The sequence below is a fragment of the Microchirus variegatus genome (genome assembly GCF_963457635.1).
Source record: "Microchirus variegatus genome assembly, chromosome: 18".
Classification (NCBI taxonomy): Eukaryota; Metazoa; Chordata; class Actinopteri; order Pleuronectiformes; family Soleidae; genus Microchirus; species Microchirus variegatus.
Genome location: NC_139819.1, coordinates 10,630,702 through 10,652,000, shown reverse-complemented (window position 1 = coordinate 10,652,000; position 21,299 = coordinate 10,630,702). Strand labels below are relative to the sequence as shown.

The 21,299-nt window shown below is 41.1% G+C and overlaps 2 protein-coding genes and 1 long non-coding RNA gene across 4 annotated transcripts in view; all 3 read right to left on the bottom strand.

Moving 5' to 3' along the window:
* ghra (growth hormone receptor a) overlaps positions 1–7,147 on the bottom strand; it is a 32,495-nt gene extending 25,348 nt beyond the window's left edge. Inside the window, exon 1 of one of the 2 annotated variants that reach the window (XM_083905398.1) lies at positions 6,921–7,147. In XM_083905398.1, coding sequence (XP_083761524.1) covers positions 6,921–7,042 — 122 coding nt within the window. In that variant the 5' untranslated portion in view covers positions 7,043–7,147. Of the gene's footprint in view, positions 1–6,913 lie in introns of both variants that reach the window. The other variant, XM_083905399.1, reaches the window with a different exon arrangement.
* Positions 7,148–14,882: 7,735 nt separating this feature from the next.
* Positions 14,883–18,025, bottom strand: LOC310940242 (F-box only protein 4-like; the record flags this gene model as incomplete). The annotated part of the gene is made up of 8 exons (XM_083905173.1): positions 14,883–14,977; positions 15,108–15,328; positions 15,417–15,589; positions 15,679–15,754; positions 15,899–16,385; positions 16,696–17,205; positions 17,479–17,676; positions 17,879–18,025. The coding sequence occupies 8 exons, from the start codon at positions 18,023–18,025 to the stop codon at positions 14,894–14,896; spliced, it is 1,896 nt and encodes a 631-aa protein (XP_083761299.1). The 3' UTR covers positions 14,883–14,893.
* A 198-nt stretch (positions 18,026–18,223) lies between these two features.
* Positions 18,224–20,035, bottom strand: LOC310939993. Its single transcript, XR_014593060.1, has 2 exons — positions 19,722–20,035; positions 18,224–18,688 (listed from the first exon to the last, which is right to left on the bottom strand). It is a non-coding gene; the product is annotated as an uncharacterized lncRNA (long non-coding RNA).
* Positions 20,036–21,299: the final 1,264 nt, after the last annotated feature.

Here is a 21,299-nt window from a genome sequence, read left to right as displayed (position 1 = left end):
AGGGGTGGTGGTGCAAGGGTGAAGTCAGAGAAAATGAAAGTTTAGGGGGTGAAAGGTCACATCGTGTCTGCGTTAGTGCCTGCTGTATCTGCAGAAGAGAAGTATGCGCTCACATAGAAGTGACTTTGCAAACCTAAGTCGTGTCTTAGTAACCATTAAAGAAAAGCAGCAAACAAATAACAGTTATTTATATTAGTTATTAGTTTGAAAGGGGAGTGGCTAGTCCTATTGCTATTGCAAGGATGTGAACATGACCCAGGAGCAGTCTTTTATAAAGTGCTTGAAAGCGATACTTGAAGTATCTTACCAGAAGATGACTTTGGTAGAAGTTAAAGTCATCTTTTCTGAATATTACTTGAGTAAAAGTCTTTAAGTACCTGACATTTACTGTACGTAAGTACCAAAAGTAATTTTCTGATATAAAATGGACTTAGAAGTAAAAGTATTGGTCGACCGCTTAGCTGAAACAACCGATAGTTGAAACCAGCTAGCTTAAGTGTACAACAGAACCAGAGCCTCGGTGTGCGCCACGGTAAACAACGAGCCACTGGTGTGTTTTAAGTCCACTAAGAGCCGAAATCTGCAGCTAACAGCTAAGTGGCTAACAGCCGGTGCCGCTAAAAGACAACTAGCGACAATTAAGTCAACAACTCAACTTTTATTTTGTAGTAACGAGTAACACAGATAGTTCAGGTAAATGTTTCAGAGTAAAGGTGTAATGTAGTAGGAGTAAAAGTTGTCAGAAATATAAATAACAAAGTAAAGTACAGATACAGTATGCACAGTCACGGAGTATTTGTACTTCGTTACATGACAACACTTGCCCAGGAGAATATGTTGAGAGCATTTGAAGTCATTAATATCAATGAACAATAACTTAAAAAGTGGCATTGGTATCATCAAGGCAATAAAGATTCTGTTGTTAGTAATGTGGTAATGTGTGTGGAGCAAAGGAACAGGCAATCCTCACCGAGCAAATCTAGCTATTGAAATATACTATACATTTATGTGTCTATACGAGATGTGTCTAAAACAAACTGCTGATTTTATTCGCACACATTACTGGTCGATCGGACGGCACAAAAAGAAAATGTGCAAAAACCACAGTGTGACTAAAGCTATTCCGCGCGTCATACATGTCCACGAACCACAAATCAAAAGGACCGAATGTTTCTTTGAAAAAAAATCTGGATTCTCCTGTTTGCAGCACCCGTTGGACCAGAAACACGAAGGATCCATTAGGTGTTTCTGCAAAATATTTTTTTTTCTCAAAATAGCCTCCCAGCCTCTTACTGAGGCATGGAGGGTATGCTTTCAGTCCCTCGTCATAAATGAAGCCTCTATTGCTTGGATGCATTTATCGAAAAAATTAATAAAAAAAGAAGAGTTTGGACTGGTATTATCCTGTATTCCAGAATCTATCTATCTATCTATCTATCTATCTATCTATCTATCTATCTATCTATCTATCTATCTATCTATCTATCTATCTATCTATCTATCTATCTATCTATCTATCTATCTATCTATCTATCTATCTATCTATCTATCTATCTATCTATCTATCTATCGAGCTATCGAGCTATCGATCTATCTATCTATCGATCTATCGATCTATCTATCTAGTTAGGGTTAGGATAAATAATATCCAGGCAGCTTAGTGGATATTCACTGTTCACTATTCACACTGAGACTCAAACAGACGTTTATTCTATAAATAACATAAATAATAGTCTATAATTATAAATAATATAGATTTTTTCTTGCCAGTGAATGCTAAGTACCGGCTTGACGCTCGGTCAGGGCAGCCACTGTTCAGCACATATACTACACGCTGCCCGGTGAGTCTCTTTCAGAGGGAACGTATATATGACGCTCCCATAATGAGCTGGTGGGAAAAGCCTCTCTCGATTTGTAGCACCCGCCGCTCCCATTCTTGTATCGACCTAAATCGTGAGTGAGTTTCTGTCATTATTCGTGAGTGACCTGCGGCACCTGCCTGTCAAAGTGCTCTCTATTGACAACATCTCTACTCATTAATCCAAGTGTACCTTCAGTTGGCTAACACATTATAGCTCCAATCAACTGGCCACCAGACCACTATAGTAGGCTTATATAAAACTGACCCTAGGTGCGATTGTGAGAGTGAATGGTTGTTTGAGCGATATATGGCCCTGGGATGGACTGGCGAACTGTCCAGGGTGTACCACGCCCATCACCCTATATCAGCTGAGATTGGCACAGCAACCTCCGCGACCCTCACGTGGAGGGTAAAGTGATAGAAGATGGATGGATGGATAAGGAATCTCACAGATTCTCATAGTTAAGGCTGACCACTATGTGATTTTTGTCAGGCTAATAAAAACATTAATATTGAGGGGTCCTATTAGACATATACCTATGATAACCAGTGTTATTTAGCGCCCTCTTTCAGTGGTGGGTAACATCAACCGTGGTATCATTGAGGGGACCAATTAAAGCGCCCATAGACTGGAAGTTCCAATTAACGCTGTTCACGCTCCGCAAGAGCCTGGAATCGTGCCGTAAAGGATCCCGTCTCCTGAACAGCAGATGCTCCTGCTCTGGTGGGCACTAGTCCGGGCATGTCCGGTTGCGTACATTGAACCGCAGAAGAATAACGTCCGTTGTGGAGGTGTTTCACTTGCGACAGTGTCTTCTGATTCTGGGTCCGACTCCGAGTCAAAAGCGTAAAATGGGACTGTGGCAGGGAGTCGCGAAGAAGCCATTTTTAAACACTGTTAAAACAATGTTTTGATAATGAGTAGCAATGGATCCACCGTTCCCGAGGGGGAGCTGCGTGCTGATTACGTCACTTCCAGGTAACTGGCCAATCACAAGACAGTTGGGAAAGCTCTCGTTGGCTGGCCAATCACAACACAGTCCGTCTTCTGGGGGGTGAGATTTATTATTATTATTATTATTATTATCTATTCATCTGATATAATTTCATCCTTTCTGTAGTGGCAGTCTCTCATTTGTTGCAGCCTACTAATCACAACAAACACGCTGGTGTTCCAAGGTCTAAATGTTTATCTAGCTGGGCTGACTAACGGCTCCAGAAGATTTAAAGTGCGGCGTGAATCGATTTGGTTTGACCTCCTAAATCGCTAAGAAACCAGCGAGTGAGCTACAAGCCAAACCTGCATAAGAAAATGTATTTGGGCTCTGATTGTGTGGAACCAAGTGCAATCAAGTGACAATCCTGGAATAAAGCCCATATGAATAAAGCATCAATTTGTGACACCACAAGGCTGGGCGGGGAAAAAAAACCACAGAGTGACTGGAAACAAGCACTCTGGGTAAAAATTTGCTAACGTTTGCTAGCCAGTGTGGTGTGGTGAGCATTTATCTCCCTCAGCAACACATGAAAATGAAACACACTGATAGAAACTTACCAGGAGGCTTAAATGCAACTTAAAACTAACTTTTAATCAGACAATCTAATGCACGTGCACACTGGCGAGAGGCTGCAAGCACCAAAAAGGTCAAATGCGTAGAAACCTGACGCCTGATGCGCTGATGTCAGCGCTCTGAGACGACGAAGCTCTAAAAACGTTGATTTTCTTGATTTTCCAGTCGCCTCGTGTCTTCAAAACTAACTTTGAATCAGAAAATTCTGACAATCTAATGCACGTGCACACTGGCGAGAGGCTGCGAGCAGCAAAAAGGTCAAATGCATAGAAGCCTGACGCCCTGATGTGCTGATGTCAGCGCTCTTAGACGACGAAGCTCTAAAAACGTTGATTTTCTTGATTTTCCAGTCGCCTCTTGAGTCTTTAAAACAAACATTTGAGTAAACACACCACAGACTTCGACATGAGCATGCACGTCGCACCAGACACTGACAAAGACGAGACGACACGAGCAGAGACACGGAACACAGGAGTCGGGACCAAGAGCAACAATACCCAGCTGCTCCTTGGTGTATTGACACAAATTCATCGTGTGTCTGTGTGCACTCATACAGTATGTGCGAGTGTGTGCACGTGCGTAGAGGAGTATGCATGCAGAAACAATGTCCATTTGTAACCTGTGTGCATGTGTGTGTGTGTGTATGTGTGTGTGTGTGTGTGTGCTCTCAGGCATTCAGGTCTGGCTACTGGATGGCTCTAATGTCTCTGCTCTAATTTCATAAGACAGAGTGGAAAAGTCAGAGTCAGCACACTGGCATGAGAGGAGCCAGCACACATCTGCAAACCCCTCTGCAGTCTGTGCAGTGTGTGTGTGTGTGTGTGTGTGTGTGTGTGTGTGTGTGTGTGTGTGTGTGTGTGTGTGTGTGTGTGTGCGTGTGCGTGTGGTAAGAGAGAGAAAAGGGCGGTTGCTTGTGTGTGTAAACTTACACGTATGTATGTAAAAAATCATGTGTGTGATTCAAGACAGGTAAAGAGCACAAGTCGAGCAGGGGATGACAATTTGAGAGCTGTTCAGACTCAATCTTTTGAAACCCTGCTTTGTATTGTGTGAATTTGTCAAACTTAAAGCTGATAATAGGAAAAATCTCCCCGCCTTTCTATCTTTAACTTTTTTTTTTTTGCAATATCTTACAATAATGATTGGACACTCTAAGTGCACATGAATGTGTTAACACTCTAATCGTTTCCAGAGAGCTGTGTAGAACATAACAGCTGTGTTTAATGTCGTACATGGGAGTGCAGCAGAGACTTAGCACAGTTTTAAAAATGTTTTTTTGATAATAAGAAATATTCTACTCAAGTAAAAGTACCACTATTCTGATAGCATTTAACTTAAGTACAAGTTAAATGACTGGTCTAAAAATGCACTCAAAGTAAAAAGTACAAAAGGTGCAAAAAGGACAAGGAGACACAAATCTCACGTCAATTGTGTTAAATTAAAAGACAAACCTTTACAAATTAAAGTGCTGACAAAATAAAATGTGCAAACACATAATGTATCAGCAAAATGGGTCAAAGGTCACAAATACTTAAACTTTCTCACTCAATCAGGGACCTTAATTGACACCAACCGCCTCATCATTCACCGGTCCTCCCCGTTCACCTGTCCTCATCATTCACCTATCCTCATCATTCACCTGTCCTCATCATTCACTCGTCTTTATCATTCACTCGTCTTCATCATTCACCTGTCCTCCCCGTTCACCTGTCCTCATCATTCACCTGTCCTCATCATTCACCTGTCCTCATCATTCACTCGTCTTCATCATTCACCTGTCCTCGTCATTCACTCGTCTTCATCATTCACCTGTCCTCATCATTCACCTGTCCTTGTCATTCACCTGTCCTCGTCATTCACCCGTCTTCATCATTCACCTGTCCTCATCATTCACCTGTTCTTGTCATTCACCTCTCCTCATCATTCTCTGCCAACATTTCCAGCACATTTCTTTTTTACTTAGTAAAAGATGTGGTTTAAAATATAGTGAAGTACAGTAAAAAAAAAAAAACATACTTAAAATTACAAGTACACAGAAAACCAACTCAATTACAGTAACGCGAGTAAATGTAATTCATTACTTTACTGCTGTGGTACTTGATGAGCAAGCATACCAACAATAAATCCCACTAAATTCTCTTTGGTTACATATATTGAGTTGAGTGTATATTGCCGTGTTCATGCAAAGGTTTCACTCAGTCGCACAATATCACACTGTGTCAGAGACTGCTTAGCATTTTTAAATTGGCTCTTTAAACTAACAGCGTCAGTGAATAAATCCATCTGCAATTAGTTGTTTTTCACAGCTACGTGACATGATTTCGTGTAAGCAAATGTTAACAAATCACAACATGAGCACATGACTCGACGATCGAAATTAAACTGTTAAACTGAAACCCACACCACCTGCACAGTTTGGCATCATTGAAGAGCGCTTTCTTAGTTGGGTTAGAATATTATAATATAATCACAGTGTGGTGTGCTTCCTAATTGAAGCAGCAAAACAGAGAAAATGATTCTCCAGAAGGCAACAAGTCATCTGATCCAGTCACTGATGAAGAGCAAACAAACTAAGCTCAGACACAACGGAACTGTGGAAATGATAAAATGGTGAAGGAGTGGGCGAAATGTATATATATATATATATATATATATATATATATATATATATATATATACATACATACATATATATATATATATATATATATACATACATATATATATATATATATAATTACTCTGTGGCTGCTCTTACAGTCAATACTGGATGAAAATGATATTTTCTAAGCTAAGCTGAGCTGGCACTGGTTCTAGAAATTTCATTTCTGGTAAGTATATATATATATTATTCTCATTTTCATTTAAAATACCATATTTAAAGTGATCACTGTGAGACATTTGCACAGATCTGTGAGAAACAAAGATGTTTTCTTCGCACCAGGACAATATATAATCTAAATAGGTCATTAGGAATCTGAAATCATTTAGGTTTTTGGACTTTTGACAGTTGTAATTGTGTGATTTAACAGATGTAAATACTATCGTATGCATTGTCTCCAAAGTAAATGTACTTCTTATAAATCTACTGCAACGTGCAGCATGGATTATGGACTAAACTGTACATATTTAATCAATATATATGGATATACTGGATATACATGGGTGCTGGGTTCACGTGGACACTTCATTAAACAGCATTAAAATCACCAATTCTACCTCACTTTAAACCTCATGCCTTGTCACTGTGTTGCTGAATAATAAATAAATGAATCAATAAGAAAAAGAAACAGTAACAGTGGTTGTCATTGAGATTGAGAGGAGAAACAACTTTCCAATGCTTTCACCATGTGTGTGTATGTGTGTGTGTGTTAAAGTTTAGGACTGGAAGTTGTTTCACACTCACAGCTGCCAAATACGGGCTTTTATTTTGGAGATATGCGCACATTAAAGTGGCCCAAAAAACACCAAAAACACTTACTTCTTACAGAGCTGATCGACTTTTCCGAGTGTAGTCATCTGATGTCCAGCGCGAGGCGCGAGCACCGACGGACACGGGAAGTCCTGCACCCCGAAGACGAAGATCCAGCCCGGGTCGAGATTTCCACATCAGTGCCGGTTTCCTGCGCGGACGATTTCTTGTTTTCTCTGGGACTCACTTGATCATCAACAGCCCGATTTCAACACTCACACACACATACATACACACACACATACGCGCAAACACACACCACCTCGCAGGGAGCGCGAGCCAAAAGGTCCGGTAGACTGAGAGTGTGTGAGTGTGTGTCCTTCACATGGCGGAGAAGCGCCCTCATCTGCCTGTAATCCGCTCTACTCCATGATGAGCACAGGGAGAGGGAGGGAGAGAGCGCGCACACGCACACACACACACACACACACACACACACACACACACACACACACACACACACACACACACACACACACACACACACACACACACACACAGTTTAAATGGACGTTTTGTTCATTATTTCCAATGCAACACATTGAAGTAAAAACTATTCAGTTTAAATTTGATTATTCCCTGAAAACAAATCATCATGTCTGTGTCCCTTCATTGAATTGTGTTGGTAAAGGTCTACCACCAGGGGTGTCAAACGTATGGCCTGTGGGCCAGAACCGTCCCATCAGTGGGTCGAATCCGGCCCCGGAAATAGTATATTTTCCAGATACCTGTAACTGGTTACCGTAGGCATATAACTGTTGAAATTGCACTTATTTTTCTCAAAAAATCCTAATGTTTTATATAAATAGGATACTTAAGATACTTGTGCTTAACAGAGGCGATTCTAGAGTCTGTTGGGGCCCTAAGCAAAAATTCCCAGGGGGCCCTTCCGACCAGTGTTCATCACCTTTATGTTATATATAATCTGACACCAACGAAAAAAAGTATGAATTCAAAAGGTTTTTTATTCTAAATGAATTAAATAACATGGAAAAAACCTTGTAATTTTGAAAATAAATAAAGTATGTGAAAATGTAAATAACAATAAAATACTGTAAATAGCTTTTTAAAAAACTATATAAGCTTAGTTTAAAAGAAAAATATATACATTACACTGTAAAAAACTCACATTATAAACTTAAAACAACAAAAAAAAAATATATATATATATAACATACAGAAGTTAAATAGTTTTCTTGGGGGTTAGCGCGTGCGTTAACGGTGACGCCATTAACCTCCGTTAACCTCCATTAACGTGCCTAATACATTTCCATTTTTTGTTTTTCTTCATTTTAAATCATTAACACACTATTTTAACATGCAGTTCATTGTAACTGCCATAGTGAAAGTTATTCTGGAAAAATGTTAAAAATCGCTTACCTTATCTATCCATCTATAGAAAACTACACACGTCCATACAAACCTATAGGCTCATTAAAACAAACAGCATGCATCCTGTTTCTTTATGCAAATGCAATTCATTCATTCAAAAAAGAACTGTAGACTTTGCAGCATGGGGCTCGCTCACGTGGAGGGTCCAGTAGTGAGGTGACGCCTTGAGAGGCTTGCTTAGAATTTCATCTGTGTGAGGACATACATCCCCCCCCTCCACACACACAACCCCACCCCCAAGCCCAAGAGGGAAAAACACCCTTCCGACACGTGAGAGAGAAAACACTCAGTCCAGCTGTTGCTGCTAGTCTGCAAGTTCCTCGGTGCACAAGCTGCATGCGTTCACCTGACCGGACCATGTTCTAGTCTTTTTGTGTCTTCTCTGTGTTTGTGCTTTCAGTCAACGGGACGTCCCAGGGCAGACACCCATTTATGTAAACAAGGCCAACTGCAGTGTCAAAGCTAAAGTAACACAAGTGTATTGTTGCAGAGCTGCACCCTCTGCTCTTGGTTAGGGTTACTAACCCTAACCTACTAACCTCTACTAACCTACTAACCTAACCCTAACCTCTACTTTAAACAGCACTTGCACTCGTAGCCTCTAAAATAAAATAAACACAGGGACAGACACAGAGACAAATGTAGTGACAGAAAGGAGAATGATGGCCGCTGTCAGAAGTTATCTGCCTTTCCTGAAAATGTAACGATGCGGCGTTGACATAATTTGTGATGCGAGGTGGGAAAAAATTGAATTTGTCTTTTCCAAAGGCTGCTGAGCCTCGTTGTGTCTTTATATCTCGGTCCCTTTTGTGTTTCCACGAGTTATGGCCAAGCTTTCCCAAGTCTGCGCTGCACAATAAAACACTCCGTAACATATCAAGCACAGTAATATATATGTTTAATGAGGGCGTGCAAACTTATTTTACCCATTCTACACGTTAAAAAGGTCAATTTAATGCCAATGCATTTGTTAGTTATGCTGCAAAGAACTAGAGAAGATTAGAGAAGAGTGAGGGGCGTCCATTGAATTAGTTCCTTTGTTTTGGACTGCTCATTCCTGCGATTGTCTGCCCTCAGTGATCATGTGGACTTAGCCTGTATTAAATGTGACAACAGAACAATACATGTGGCCCACATGCTGATGTCACTGTGTCAGCAATGTCGAGCTTGACTTGGGTCGCCTCCAAACTCCAAACCCTTTAGTAATTCACCAAACAACAACAGTGAAGGACTCCGGGTACATTAATTAGTTTAACCTTCAAAAAATGTGTGTCATTTGTTCCTAATTCTCTACTAAAATGAGTAGAAATCTTCCCATGAAAGATAACGCTGATTTGTTGAAACTAATCAAATACAATCAAAGGATTGTAATTGACCTCCGCCAAGGAGGTGTATGTTTTCACCGGAGTTTGTTTGTCTGTCTGCTAGCAACATAACTCGAAAAGTCACGGGGGATTTGGATGAAATAATCGGGAATCTCCGCAATGGGACCAGGAACAAGTGGTTAAATTGGGCATGATCCGTAGACTCCGCCAAGGTTGCGCTTTGTCACCGATTCTGTTCATAACCAGAATTTCTAGATGCAGCCAGGACGTTGAGGGAGTCCGGTTTGGTGAGCTCAGGATTGGGTCTCTGCTCTTTGCGGATGATGTGGTCCTGTTAGCGTCATCGGGCCGGGATCTTCAGCTCTCACTGGAGCGGTTCGCAGCTGGGATGAGAATCAGCGCCTTCAAATCTGAGACCATGGTCCTCAATCAGTAAAAAGGGTGGAGTGCTCTCTTCGGGTCCGGGGTGAGATCCTGCCCCAAGTGGAGGAGTTTAAGTATCTCGGGGTCTTGTTCATGAGTGACGGAAAAATGGAGCGAGATATCAACAGACGGAATCGGTGCGGCGTCTGCAGTAATGCGGGCTCTGCATCGGTCTGTCTTGGTGAAGATTTACCGGTTGATCTACGCTCCTATCCTCACCTATGGTCGCTGGTACCAATACTTGTTGTCTGACCCAGGCGTCCCAGCCTGTGTCCAGTTGATGTGTTTTCAATAGGGTTTGGTCAGACTTTGAGCCTTTCTGACGGAACATACATGAATTGCTTCAGGTGACATTTCCCTGCAACATCATTCAAGATCTATTTGTGTTTGTCTGTCTGTCTATTTTTATTTCCCCACCTAATGTAAGAGTGCCCTTTGTGTCGTCCCCTTCAAGTCACCTGTAATGTATTTAGCGTGGGCTCATATTGCGAGTGTGGCCGTTCACAACTGTGTCAGCACCCTGCCGCATATTGGATTAGGGTGAAAGAGAAGGGGGATGGCTTCAGGCAGGGGGAACATTGCACACACACATGCTCGCACAACCAATGTCACTGTGCTCTTGTTTCCATAACGTATTTATTACTGAATCATTGGCGTCTCAAGTGATTCAAAAATAATTCACTGTCCTGAGCCATTATCCCGTTTTTACGAGTCCCATAACCTGCCGTGTTCGTCACAGCGGGAGGTGGTTTGAGATGAACGCATGAGGAGAGGGTCGGAAATTGAAGTGAACTGCCGGAGACTGCGGAGGGGATATACTCGATCCGCGGAGTATCAACATGAGAGCCCCACCATGTGCAAAACAACACAATTAAGAGGGATGCTTAGCATAATCAGTAAATGCATCATGCAAATTTTCAATGCCTACTTTGATATTGGCTGTTCACAACGAATACAAATCAGGGACTTAACTTTAATGAAAGAAGAGAGCGGAACGAGGGATGGGACAATGATGGAACCAGCAAAACAGAGCGGGTGGACGTGTGTGTATTTGACACTTTGAACATCATAATCTTTGTTCTTTGGACATTTTGCAATTTTCAAAAAACTCAAATCCTTGTTAGATCAACAGTAGACCTTAACTTTGTAAGGTCATGCTTGTATTGCTGCGTCTGTTATCATCGTAACTAACCAGTAATGCTTCATCTGAGCAGCTTACTTATAATGCATGCACCAACATGAATGATGTTCAGCACACATAATGAGTCCCAACAACGCAACAGACCTCAGGAATCAAGAGTTCATAATAAGCAAGGCAACAGTACACTCTTAGAAATAAAAGTGCTAAGTCGAACCATGTAAGTGTCTTCGGCTTGTCCTCATAAGAGAACCCTTTTTGGCTCCAGGTAGAACCTTTTCATAAAGGTTCACCTGGAAACCCTTTTTTTCAGGAAAGGGGTTTTAAAGGGTTCTCTGGATCAAAATGGTTCTTACTGGAACAATTAGTGTTACCAAGAACCCTTTCTTCGGGAAAGGGATTTTCAGAAGCAAATGGTTCCAGGTAGAACCTCAGCCCTTGTAGAAGGACCCTTTTGGAACCCTTATTTCCCTTATAATATATATATATATATACCCTACGATAAACTATACTCACTATACAATAAGAGTGTAATGTGTTGACACTAAAAACAGCCTCACTCACTTCTTTTGCAGTTATACTACCTAATACATATGTTTCTCCAAAATGAATATTTGCCATTGGAAGTTTCAATGAGCAGGAAAAACCTCTGGGAACCTAAAGGAAATACCTATGCTAAAACAATATAGTTACATACTGTAGGCAAACAGACAGTATTCTTCTATTGCCTAAGGCTGCATCAAGAACATTGTGAACTGTAATTGGAACTGTAAAAAAACATCTAAACATCTATTTGCTTTAGTTTATTATAGGATCCATCATATTCTTCCTCTGGCTCCACAAAAATCTTAATTTTCATCATATTATACCAAAGAACCAAAAAACACCCTGTAATTAATGTAATAAAGAAAGTCCATTCATCTATTGTCTACTGCTCCACATGAAGGCCGCTGGTCACCTAGCATTACTCAAATAACATTTACTAAACACTCAAGATAAAAGGCGACAACACTTCCTTTCATATAACCGTTTGATTGAATTTGTTCTTGTTTTTGGTGATGCATAATGTCACTGAAGTGCACTGGTGTCTGGTGGCATATTGATGAGAATGAATGAGAGAGATTCTTTGATAAAAAAAAATGACTGGGGTCTTGGTGACAGTGACATTTTTTGATAAAAAACAAGCTTCGGATACAAGAATCTATGATTAACAGATAACCAACAGAGACAGCTAGTGCATTGCTACCATGTTTGTTCAGTAATTACGTTGAAGAACCATGTGTGCGCACATATATTCTTCAACAACAGAAATAGCACTTCCAATATGAACTGTTATATTACCTGTATGATTTGTCCAAGATCGTCCATTATCTATAATGACATCCTGTTGTTTGGTCTCATGCCCCTGATCAATCAAACATGTTGACAGATTTGTTTTGAGCCAAAGACGATGAAGTTCATCCATATCACATTGCATCTTTGCCATCTTACCACTTACTCACTATAATGTGGAGATGTTTGCCAGTAGTCCACGGTCTGCAGTTAAAATACCTAAAATAACTCATCCCAGCAAGTTGTAGCAGTACACAATCTACTATCTGCAAACTCAAGGTCACTATTGATTCTGATCTCGCTCTTTTCCTTTTATGGATGTTTGTCAATTGTTACTGAACCACTAACAGTTGTGTTTCAATGACAATTTGAATTCAAACAGTCAAATTTTGACATAATGAGACGAAGACAACACTTTAAAACCGACCAAGTTATTAAGACATTGAGATGTTTTGTTATGGTATTGCCACAGCTGTTGTTGGCTCTTGTTTGAAATAAAGAAATGACCATTGCATCCTTCTACTTAAAGGTGCATTATGTAATAAATCTAAAGCATCTGGCCATAAAATCCTCCTAATATGCCACAGAGACTCAGGAATAATGTTCATATAACAAACTGAACTCACCAACAACAACAGTACAGCCAAAATATTTGCATTAAAAAAAATATTTTGCAGACTGCAAATCATGTTTATGTTTTGAAATCATGTTTTGGCATGTGGCGCCACCTACTGCCGTATACCAGTCATTGCAGTCAGTAGAGTCTCAGCTGCCGACAACCACAGGTTGCCAGTTACGTCAGAAAACGAAACCTAAAAGACCTCAGTATTTTGAATTTGAATGTAGTAACCGTTTTTGGCCACATTCTTACATATGGCACCTTTAAGTGCCCTGCTTTCATGGCAGAATATCTTGTCCAATATCTCTAACTTTTTGTGAGTAGTGTTTATATAAAGCCAACATTTACACAAAAGTAGTTCCTCTCCTGTGTGTTCACTTCTTCACAGATTGATAGTTATAACCATTTCACATGTGAATTGAAATTATCCGTACCAGTGTCTCTACCTCCATTAGCACCAGTAATGACATCATGATACGCAATATTATTCCCATAGCTCCCCTGTATAAGCATACGTGGCACATAAGATTGAAATAACTGTAAGATGAATTAGACTTAGTGTTTACAGTAAGCAGAGACAGAAGAACACACATTTGCAGATGTACAAACGGCAGCATTTTAAGATTCACAGTAAGAACTAGTCTGCTTTTGCCACACTTTAACTCGGTTAATGCACCTAAATTGCTCCAATCATGTCCTTTCTAAATCTGTATGAAAATGAGTGTCGGGACTAAGGAAGTCTCTGATGGAAAGGCTGTGGTGAAAACACACTTTTGCCAATAACTTGCCGTTACCTAGGGGACGAGAACAAAAGACCATCAGCGAAGCACATTATCTTGTCATGCATGCATGTGATGTTACGTGCCGTTACGGGCCACGGCGGTCGCTGAATATGAAACGGTTGGTAATGTTCAGTGGGACAAACACACCTTAAACACAGCTTTTAGAGGAGTGTTGATTTGAGAGACACAGCTGCTCAGAATTTCATAACTTAGACCTAACTGTTGCACAGTATTATGCTTTTTTTTACCCAAATTAATTTCCTGAATTTAACAGTAAGTCAGTCAGTAGGTGACCAACAAAAATATGTCAAGGAATTGGCCTCACTCTTCCAATACTTCCTTTTTTGCAAGATACACATATGTTCTCAAAATTGTATTTCCTATTTTATTGCAGGAATGGGATTATTAAGTACTCAGCATCGGCAAGAACTCAAGACTAAGATATTGTACTCGTCAGAGAGCAAAAAGTGATATTGTTGCATCCCTCTATCTTTGCTCTGCTCTACAGAACTTACTAATGATCAAAACCAGATTATTAGAGGATTATGTGTACCTCCCAATTTCTATAATTTTCGTTCCTACTCCAAGTTAGATAGCCATGTCTAGTTTGCTTTATAAAACAGTTTGAGAATGATTTTATCTGCATCTCTCATGCGTCAGTTACATAGATTTCATCTTATGTGCCTGACTATGATGGTGCAAAAAATTCCTGCTTTCTTGTACGTGTCCTTGTTTGTGCAGCACTGGGTAATGTTTGTAATTAATATTATTATTATTATTATTCTGTGTCTGCACACCATTTCTTTTGTTGCCCATCCATTTCAATAAATTTCACAGGCTCTGCTCCAGTCCTGAGTCAGTGCACATGTGGTGCACATTACGTCGGAAATGCTGTGGTGTGATGGTGTCGCGATGATGGAGCGGCTTGTAATTCATGCAGCAGGCAGCAGCAGCAGAAGTACAGCGAGGGTGCAAACTTTAGAGTTTAACTCCAGAACATCTCAGCAACCATGAAATACCATCCAAAAGACCTGACAGGGATTCTGCCACAGTGTCCTGCACCTAAAAACGGACAAGAAACACAAGCATGGGTTAACAAATCTGCACTGCACATCACTGATTACCATGACGGTGCATAAATAGACATGCATGGGCCTTATTATTTATGTTATGTCACGTGTCAAACACTTACCATCCAAGGGTTAGCCAGTTGCGGTAAGCCAAGTCTTTTTGCCATGTCAACACTGGGGATTCGATTCCTGGCCCGGTTTCTGTGCGCACCATTTTGCAGGCTGCTGGTGCTAATTACTTCTTCTCTGGAGACACAGGAGAGCACCAGCAGAGGCCTGGATTTCGAATCCCTGGTGGAGCTCAGTGCAGCCTGGATCTGAGCCACCTCTGTCATCCCTCCACCTATTTAATACATGAATGTTCATTTGAACGATTCTCATCACAGGAGGAGCAAAGCAGTTAGCTGCCAATGCAGATTTGTTTTGCTCACTTTTTCCAGGCTCTGCATTGGCTACATAGATGAAACCGTCCACCACCTGGCACACTTGCTGGACCTGAGGGGCAGGGCTGCAGATGGGGTAACCCGAATCATCTTCTCCTTCGAAGGTGAAAAGTTTATTACCGACGCTCTCCTGATGCAGTCTGGCTCTTTCCCTATCTGCCCTGCAGACAAACAAGGTTCAATGACTGTAAAATTATCATGAACACAAGATAATAATACTACACGTCACGTGGTAACCTAAAATGCTTACCTATTAGTTGAATACAGAGTCAGGATATTAAATCTGTGTTGGTTGTTGAACATATAACTGATCCCTGAGCCGATACCTAGGATCAAAATGTTGATGGAAGTTCAAATACATTCTTGGGGAGATTATAGGCCATTTGTGCCACCTACTGGTGGGAAAAATAACCTACAACGTGCATGATAATTTGTAATTCTTCACTCAAGTGGTTTGTTTACCATCTCACCATGTATCTGTTGGTTGAGGCAGTCCAGTACTTCTTTAAATTCTGTGGCTAGTCGATTTGAGGGAGAGTCCATATGAATATCAAAATCAACAGTAACCAAAATGTTTTTGTAGGATGTACAGAGTGAAATTAGAAAAGTGTGTATATCTGTAATAAATGTTGGCTGTGATTTTGGAGAGCGTCCTTCTTCTTTAGGCTGCCCCCCCCAGCACACCACTGAGTACAGGAGGGCACTCGCTACCACAGACTGGTAGAAGGTCTGTAGCAGCTTCCTGCAGACGTTGAAGGATGCCAGCCTTCTGAGGAAGTACAAACGACTCTGTCCTTTCCTGCACAGAGCATCTGTGTTGGTGGTCCAGTCCAGCCTGTCATCCAGCTGTACTCCCAGGTATTTGTAGGTGTGCACCACCTCCACACAGTCCCCCTTGATGAGAACTGGTTCTGGGTGCACCCTGGATCTCCGGAAATCTACAACCATCTCCCTGGTCTTGGTGGTGTTTAGGAGCAGATGAAGAGGGTGTTTGCATTTGAGTACAAGATTTTCAAAAGAACAGAAATTTTGGGCAGACAGAAGGCTCAATCTAATGTCACGGTGGTGTAAAACAGCGAGGCCACCACCACGGACAGTTGTACGGGCTTTGCTCAGGTAATTATAGCCAGGGGGGCAAGCCTCATTTAGAGCTGTGTACACTTCAGGCTGCTGCCACGTTTCTGTGAGGCAGAGAATGCCCTGCCCCTCCTCCTTAATGGGTTCGTAAATGAATCCAGATTTATTAGATAGAGACTGTATATTTAACTGTTCGAAAAGGATATGATTTGTAGAGTCCTGTTTGTTCAGAGGCCGGAGGACACTGTGATCCACTCCAGGTTTTGCAGAGCGCTGGCTCATTTTTGTGACGCAGGCGTTTCGCGACGCGACGTTCAGCTGACCACAGGGATGTTATGGAGCTGTGATCGACGGGTGAGGACAGATTGAACCTGCGGTCAGACCCCCGGTGGATGTAACGGCGCCGACAAGGGAGGCCAAAGTGTCCGCACGGATCTCTGCTGGTGTGGTGACGCTGGAGTTCCATTGAGCTGCCGAACATGCCGGTGCTCGAGTTGCCGGTGTTAGCTGATGCTAGCGTTAGCCAGGATCCTTGCCGCCGACAGCGATGGATGACGGTCAGACCAGCCAAGATGATCCACAACAGGAGAGGAGATGGTAATCCACATGTGGGCCTCGGTTTGATGGCAGGATACATCCAAGAGCTGAATGTCTTTATGTCTTTTTTGCCTCGCCTGGGCCCCGGCAAATGCCGGCGCTGCTGTTAGCACGTTCGCGGGGGGCACAGGACCTGAAACCCCCGTGCGGAGACCAAGGACATACAGTTCAAAGAAACAGCCCTACTATTGTGGAGACTGTCCGCACCGGGACACGGCGGGGATGATCCCGTCCTCCAGTTCAGAGAATGCGAACAATAACAGCAGTTTTTTGCAGTTTGGGTGCAGAGAAGCGGCGAACAGTCAGCGCCAGTGTCCTCTCTCACCACGGCGACCTAACTACAAGTCATCATGTCATTATGTTCTACCCAAACTCAGATCAGCGGTATATTCAACAACTCCAGTTGGGGCATTGTCAAATAGTCGATAGAGGGCCAGTATGGTATGTCCCTGAGCAGGAAGTACCTCCACAGTACTGGATCTCGAACCATGGCCCTCCAATAGCGACAGGTGGCTCCCAGTCGACAGAGATCCACAGGAGACAGAAAGTTCATAATCAGGAACTGTAGGTCCACCTTTGAGGGATAAAATGTCACATACAGAATATGTAAGATATGTGGTTTTGTACCTTAAGAAACTTTTGAAGTTCTCTGACAGTTTAATCCCTGAAGTTTCACTCTATGTGACATAATAAATTATAGCATCAGCTAGGCTAAATTAGTCGAAGATACGTACTTCTTTCCAGCCTAAACAGTGAGTAGAAAGCGGTAATCTCACCGGTAAAGTGTCCAAAAGTCCTGGCTGTGATTCTTCTGTTTCAGGTGTCGCGTCATTGTCACCTACAACTTCATTTCGGTTCGGGAAATATCTGTCTCTGAATCTCTTCAGGCTGCGGATCACCACAGACTCACTGGGCTGCTGCATTTTCCCTGTTAGCACTTCAAATGTGGAAATACTATCAGTAAAACACAACGTCAGGAAGACATGATGACAACATATCCAACGTTTTCCGTTTTCACTTTCTTGTTGCTGGCAGCAGCGAGGAATTGTGGGTAATGCAGTGTCACGATGTAAAACTGGACTTATCTGCTAGCCATAGGAAAGACACTAGACTCATCAATGCAAAGTTGAACAAAGTTGTCGTTTCTTTGTGTATTGTAGCTTCACAAAATTAACTGCCGTTTTAGAAACAGCCCTGCTATTGTGGAGACTGTCCGCACCGGGACACGGCGGGGATGATCCCGTCCTCCAGTTCAGAGAATGCGAACAATAACAGCAGTTTTTTGCAGTTTGGGTGCAGAGAAGCGGCAAACAGTCAGCGCCAGTGTCCTCTCTCACCACGGCGACCTAACTACAAGTCATCATGTCATTATGTTCTACGCAAACTCAGATCAGCGGTATATTCAACAACTCCAGTTGGGGCATTGTCAAATAGTCGATAGAGGGCCAGTATGGTATGTCCCTGAGCAGGAAGTACCTCCACAGTACTGGATCTCGAACCATGGCCCTCCAATAGCGACAGGTGGCTCCCAGTCGACAGAGATCCACAGGAGACAGAAAGTTCATAATCAGGAACTGTAGGTCCACCTTTGAGGATAAAATGTCACATACAGAATATGTAAGGTATGTGGTTAATATACTAGTGTTTTTTAAACAGTTTATTATTATTATTATTATTATTGTTGTATCAAATATAGATACCTTTTTAAGTGCAATATATTGTCATTTTTCATACTGTCAAATTTTTTTATACTGTAGTTTTCTCATCAGTGCAATATCCATGTCCTTATTTAATATCCTTATTTAACAGCTCAGCCTTGTTTCCTTACACTATAAATACCATGTGCATACTGTGTATATTCTGCAGACCGGTTGTAATGTACATTCTACATTCTATTTTTAAACCTATTTTTATAGTCAGTGTTAATATCTTTATAAATTGTACTTTATATATTCTATTTCATTTTGGTAATGCATGTTTATTATTTATTATCCTTATCGTCTTGCTGCTGTAACACTGGAAATTTCCCCACTGCGGGACGAATAAAGGACTATCTTATCTTATCTTTTCAAATAATCTTTTAATAGGGCTTTTATAGCACTTTAACATTGAACACGTATCTGAGACAAACACTTGTAAATGTACATTTACAAAAATGGTCGATATTTATTGTGTTATATTGAAAAATGTGCTCGATGAATCGGTCTTGCTCGCTACATCTTGGTATCTAATTCATGTGTGCTGTAATGGCAGCGCCATCTGCTGGTGGCCAATGTTATGAACAAGTGCAGTGTCGATTAATCAGAGATTACAACTAGCTATATAGCTATTCTAGCTATATTTATATAACTATACTAGCTATATAACTATACTAGCTATATTACAACAACAACTATATTGCTAGAGAAAACTAACATTTAAGTGTAAAATGTCAGCATGGTCGCATACAAAGGTTGTACCTTAAGAAACTTTTGAAGTTCTCTGACAGTTTAATCCCTGAAGTTTCACTCGATGTGACATTATTATAGCAAAGAGTTATAGCATCAGCTAGGCTAAATAAGTATCGAAGATACGTACTTCTCTCCAGCCTAAACAGTGAGTAGAAAGCGTTAATCTCACCGGTAAAGTCTCCAAAAGTCCTGGCTGTGATTCTTCTGTTTCGGGTGTCGCGTCATCGTCACCTACAACTTCATTTCGGTTCGGGAAATATCTGTCTCTGAATCGCTTCAGGCTGCGGATCACCACAGACTCACTGAGCTGCTGCATTTTCCCTGTTAGCACTTCAAATGTGGAAATACTATCAGTAAAACACAACGTCAGGAAGACATGGGCCGTTTCTCTATGCCAGTATGTACTTGCTTACTTGGAAAGTACATACTTGAGATGTACGACTGAAGAACATACTTGCCAAGCACGGGAGAACACGAGCAAGATTCTTCAATTGGAACAGCAGCGTACTTCCTTGTTCTACTGTTTGAATGGCGGGTGGTGTGAAGCACTTAAGCCTCATTACCGCCACCTACAGTGTTGATGAATGAACATATAAAATACTTTTAATAAATACATAAATTGTTGTTATTTTCACATTTTAAATATTTTATACACTATAAAATGTGTCCATTATATGTAAATACATATACAATGACAGTGCGACTTTAATATAAATCTAAAATTCAAAGTAACAATAAATGAAACATTAATATTAAACAAAAATTCACACTGTCAGGTCAAAACGTTTGCATTAAAAACCACGTTTGGATTCTAAATGACTAATTTCTCGCCTCAAATGATTTCAAAACTTACTTCCGGGACATAGAAATATATTTATTTCAGGTTTATATTTGTATTTTGCAACATTTACACAAAAGTAGTTCCTCTCCTGTGTGTTCACTTCTTCACAGATTGATAGTTATAACCATTTCACATGTGAATTGAAATTATCCGTACCAGTGTCTCTACCTCCATTAGCACCAGTAATGACATCATGATACGCAATATTATTCCCATAGCTCCCCTGTATAAGCATACGTGGCACATAAGATTGAAATAACTGTAAGATGAATTAGACTTAGTGTTAACAGTAAGCAGAGACAGAAGAACACACATTTGCAGATGTACAAACGGCAGCATTTTAAAATTCACAGTAAGAACTAGTCTGCTTTTGCCACACTTTAACTCGGTTAATGCACCTAAATTGCACCAATCATGTCCTTTCTAAATCTGTATGAAAATGAGTGTCGTGACTAAGGAAGTCTCTGATGGAAAGGCTGTGGTGAAAACACACTTTTGCCAATAACTTGCCGTTACCTAGGGGACGAGAACCAAAGACCATCAGCGAAGCACATTATCTTGTCATGCATGCATGTGATGTTACGTGCCGTTACGGGCCACAACGGTCGTTGAATATGAAACGGTTGGTAATGTTCAGTGGGACAAACACACCTTAAACACAGCTTTTAGAGGAGTGTTGATTTGAGAGACACAGCTGCTCAGAATTTCATAACTTAGACCTAACTGTTGCACAGTATTATGCTTTTTTTTACCCAAATCAATTTCCTGAATTTAACAATAAGTCACTCAGTAGGTGACCAACAAAAATATGTCATTCTAAAAATACAATAGAGCGATTTTTGAACAACAACAACCCCCCAAAAAAGCAAACATCTAAAAACATTCACCAGCATTTCTTAACACAAA